This window comes from Rhinolophus hipposideros, assembly GCF_964194185.1.
Source record: "Rhinolophus hipposideros genome assembly, chromosome: 2".
NCBI classification, from domain to species: domain Eukaryota; kingdom Metazoa; phylum Chordata; class Mammalia; order Chiroptera; family Rhinolophidae; genus Rhinolophus; species Rhinolophus hipposideros.
The window spans coordinates 66,187,710-66,191,281 of NC_138048.1; the positions used below are offsets into that span (position 1 = coordinate 66,187,710).

General features: G+C 40.9%; 1 protein-coding gene across 1 annotated transcript; it reads left to right on the plus strand.

The window, feature by feature from the left end:
* Positions 1-1,870: 1,870 nt before the first annotated feature.
* Positions 1,871-2,968, plus strand: LOC308508567 (hsc70-interacting protein-like). Its single transcript, XM_081075431.1, has one exon. It carries the CDS (start codon positions 1,878-1,880, stop codon positions 2,781-2,783), a length of 906 nt encoding a protein of 301 aa, XP_080931557.1. The 5' UTR covers positions 1,871-1,877; the 3' UTR covers positions 2,784-2,968.
* Positions 2,969-3,572: the final 604 nt, after the last annotated feature.

Here is a 3,572-nt window from a genome sequence, read left to right on the forward strand (position 1 = left end):
AGATACCTAACAAGATAGAATTTATCTCTGTTAATTTATACAAGACCAGGATTTAGCCCTTAGTTCTATAGACTCAGAATCTCTGCGTAATCTCTCAGAACTGACTGAACCCAGGGATATTGCCTTAAGCTCACAAAGCTTGCAAGTGATGGATGTTTAAAGCTGTTGTAGAATGCTAATGATTAATTTGCCATAAAAATATATGATTGTCAAGTAGACAGTCTGCAGAATGAATTCTCTTTCTATGGAAAAGTTTCAGAATGCTTTTTGGGTGATCATGGAATCAGTATTAGAATTATTTTTGTGATTTACATATTAAAGAGCATCAGACTCTCTTCGCATCAATTGCTACCTTAATATTAGGCCTACACCTTATGGTTGATTGGACATTTGGACCTTTGGGTTGAAATTCTCTTTTGGATATTCTTGGATCCTAATTACCAGGTCCCCCACTATGGTCCCTCAAGATAACAAATTTCTTGTGTATCTTTCCAGAGATACTCTGTATATACCAACATATGTATATATTCCCCTCGTTTTCTTCTAAATGATAGCACACACTATTCTGCACCTTGCTTTTTTCACCCCCAAATACTATATATTTAGAACACCTTTTCTATTAGCAGTTAAAGTACTTACTCATTCCATTATTTTCTTAACAGCTGCAAAGAATGCTACTGTAGTGTCATGATTTATTGAACAAGTCCCATATTGATACAAATTTGATTTTCAATCTTTTGCTATTACAAACAATGTAGCAATGGAATATCCTCTCCCTCTTTTTCTATTTCAGTTGACATAATGGTGCCACATCCCTTTCTGCTTAAATTTTATGTTCCTCAAGTATCTTATTCACTTCTCCTAGTACTCACTGACCTTGGGAAATCATATTCATTTTCATGGCTTTAATTATCATATATATGCTAATGATTCTTACATTTGTATTTCTAACCCATTTCTCCCTTTTCGTTTCCAGAAGTGTATATGAATTCATTGATGTTCAATATGAATGTCGAGTTTGATAGTACTTAAATGGACTTCTTCATATTCACTACTTCCTTGCCCCCATCAAATATGTTCTTCCTCAGGGTTCTCCACCTTTATGACTGACGCCACTAGCTCTCAGTTGCCCGAGGGAGAAAGTTGAGAAGAACCATGACACCCCTCTTCTCCCTTTCTTCATCATCTTGATCCGATCAGTCACCAAGTAGTGTTGATTTCACGTCTCACATATAATAGTTTTCCTCACAAATATCTTTTTAGCTTCTTAGGCCAGTGGTTCTTAAAGTGTGGTCCCTGGATCAACAGCATTAGCATCACGGGGAACTAACTAGAAATGCAAATTCTTGAGTCCCATCTCAGGCGTACTGAATAAAATTCTGAGGCTCATGAGGCCCAGTGTTTTAACAACCCCTTTAGGTCATTTATTTGGATGCATGCTGAAGTTTTAAAAGTATTCTTCCAGCCCACTGCCACTTTCTTAGTTCAGCAATTGATTATCTGTTGCTCTTAGATGATTTCAGCAGCCACCTAAGTGATTTTCTTGTCTCCAGACTTGTGTCTCAGAAATCTCCATACAGAAGCCAGAGTCATGTTTCTGAAATGCAAATCTAACCATGTTATGTTGTAGTTAAAATCCTTGCTATGCTTAGGATAAATCTCACTCTCTCCTTAGTGTGACATAATGCTCTGGCCTCTACTTTCTTCTGTAGAATCATCCTCGTTCATCAATCCCTTTTTTACATTCTAAAGACTAGCTTTTTCCACATGGTCACGCTGAGCTAGTGCCCAGGCCTGGAACCAGGCTGCAGCCTCCGCCGCGCCCGCCGCCTCGCGCCGCCTCCCGACCATGGACCCTGAGGGAGTGGGTGGAGAGCATGGGCGGTAAAATACCACCTGCTATTCATAAAACTAGATCAGAAGAAAATATCAAGGAAGAAAAAGCAGATAGTAAGAAGGCGGAGGAAAACATAAAGACAGATGAACCATCAAGTGAGGAAAGTGATCTAGAAATTGACAATGAAGGTGTGATTGAACCAGACACTGATGCACCTCAAGAAATGGGAGATGAAAATGTAGAGATAACCGAGGAGATGATGGATCAGGCAAATGATAAAAAAGGGGCTGCCATTGATGCCCTAAATGATGGTGACCTACAGAAGCCAAATGCTGCCATCTGGGACTGTGACAGAGCTATTGAAATAAACCCTGATTCAGCTCAGCCATACAAGTGGCGAGGGAAAGCACATAGACTTCTGGGCCATTGGGAAGAATCAGCCCACGATCTTGCCCTTGCATGTAAATTGGATTATGATGACGATGCTAGTGCAATGCTGAAAGAAGTTCAACCAAGGGCTCAGAAAATTGCAGAACATCGGAGAAAGTATGAGCGGAAACGTGAAGAGCGAGAGATCAAAGAAAGAATGGAAAGGGTTAAGAAGGCCCGGGAAGAACATGAGAGAGCCCAGAGGGAGGAAGAAGCCAGACGACAATCAGGAGCTCAGTATGGCTCTTTTCCAGGTGGCTTTCCTGGGGGAATGCCTGGTAATTTTCCTGGAGGAATGCCTGGAATGGGAGGGGGCATGCCTGGAATGGCAGGAATGCCTGGGCTCAGTGAAATTCTTAGTGATCCAGAGGTTCTTGCAGCCATGCAGGATCCAGAAGTTATGGTGGCCTTCCAGGATGTGGCCCAGAACCCAGCAAATATGTCAAAATGTCAGAGCAACCCAAAGGTTATGAATCTCATCAGTAAATTGTCGGCCAAATTTGGAGGTCAAGCATAATGCCCTTTTGACAAATAAAGCCCTTGCTGAAGGAAAAGCAACGTAGATCACCCAGTGGATGTCGCAATAATACAAACCAGTGTACCTCTGACCTTCTCATGAAGAAAGCTGGGGTGCTTTGAAGAGAATCCCTACCCCGCTGCCCCAAATGCAGCTGTAACATTTTACAGTGCTTTGCCATAGGGTATTTGTTCAGATAATGTTTTCCTACTAGAAATTACAAACTTTAAACACTTTTAAACCTTAAAAATATTTAAAAACAAATTAAAAGGGTATGTAAACCCTAAAAAAAAAAAAAAAAAGACTAGCTTTGCTGAAATACTTGTAGTTCCCAAATGTAAATCATTTTCTCTCGTTTTCCATTTGTCCCTCTACCTATTATGTTCTCTTTCCCCTTTGTCATTACCTCTCTCTTTTCCCTTAGTTCCATTATTGAGTTCCTTTATTAGCTGCCTTTGTCACTGTAGATAATATCCTTAAACCTCTATTTCTCATTTCATCAGTAATTGGTGACTGTGTAGCTGCAGCAGGTTTTTCTGCTGTGGTATGAGGGTCTCACTCTGGAGTAGGGTTCCTGACTGGCACTGCTCTATGAACAGGTGGGGCATTTGCTTCAGCAGGCCTCTTTTCAGGGGAGTGAAAGGGGAGGTGATTATCTGGCTTCTCATCACTTCCTTCTATGTTCAATGATTTGGCACCCCATAGACTCTGGTACACCCTAGGCTCTGATGGTATCTTCCTAACTCCCTATCTTCTGCTTAATGTCTTCCCATGATTTGTGTAATTTGT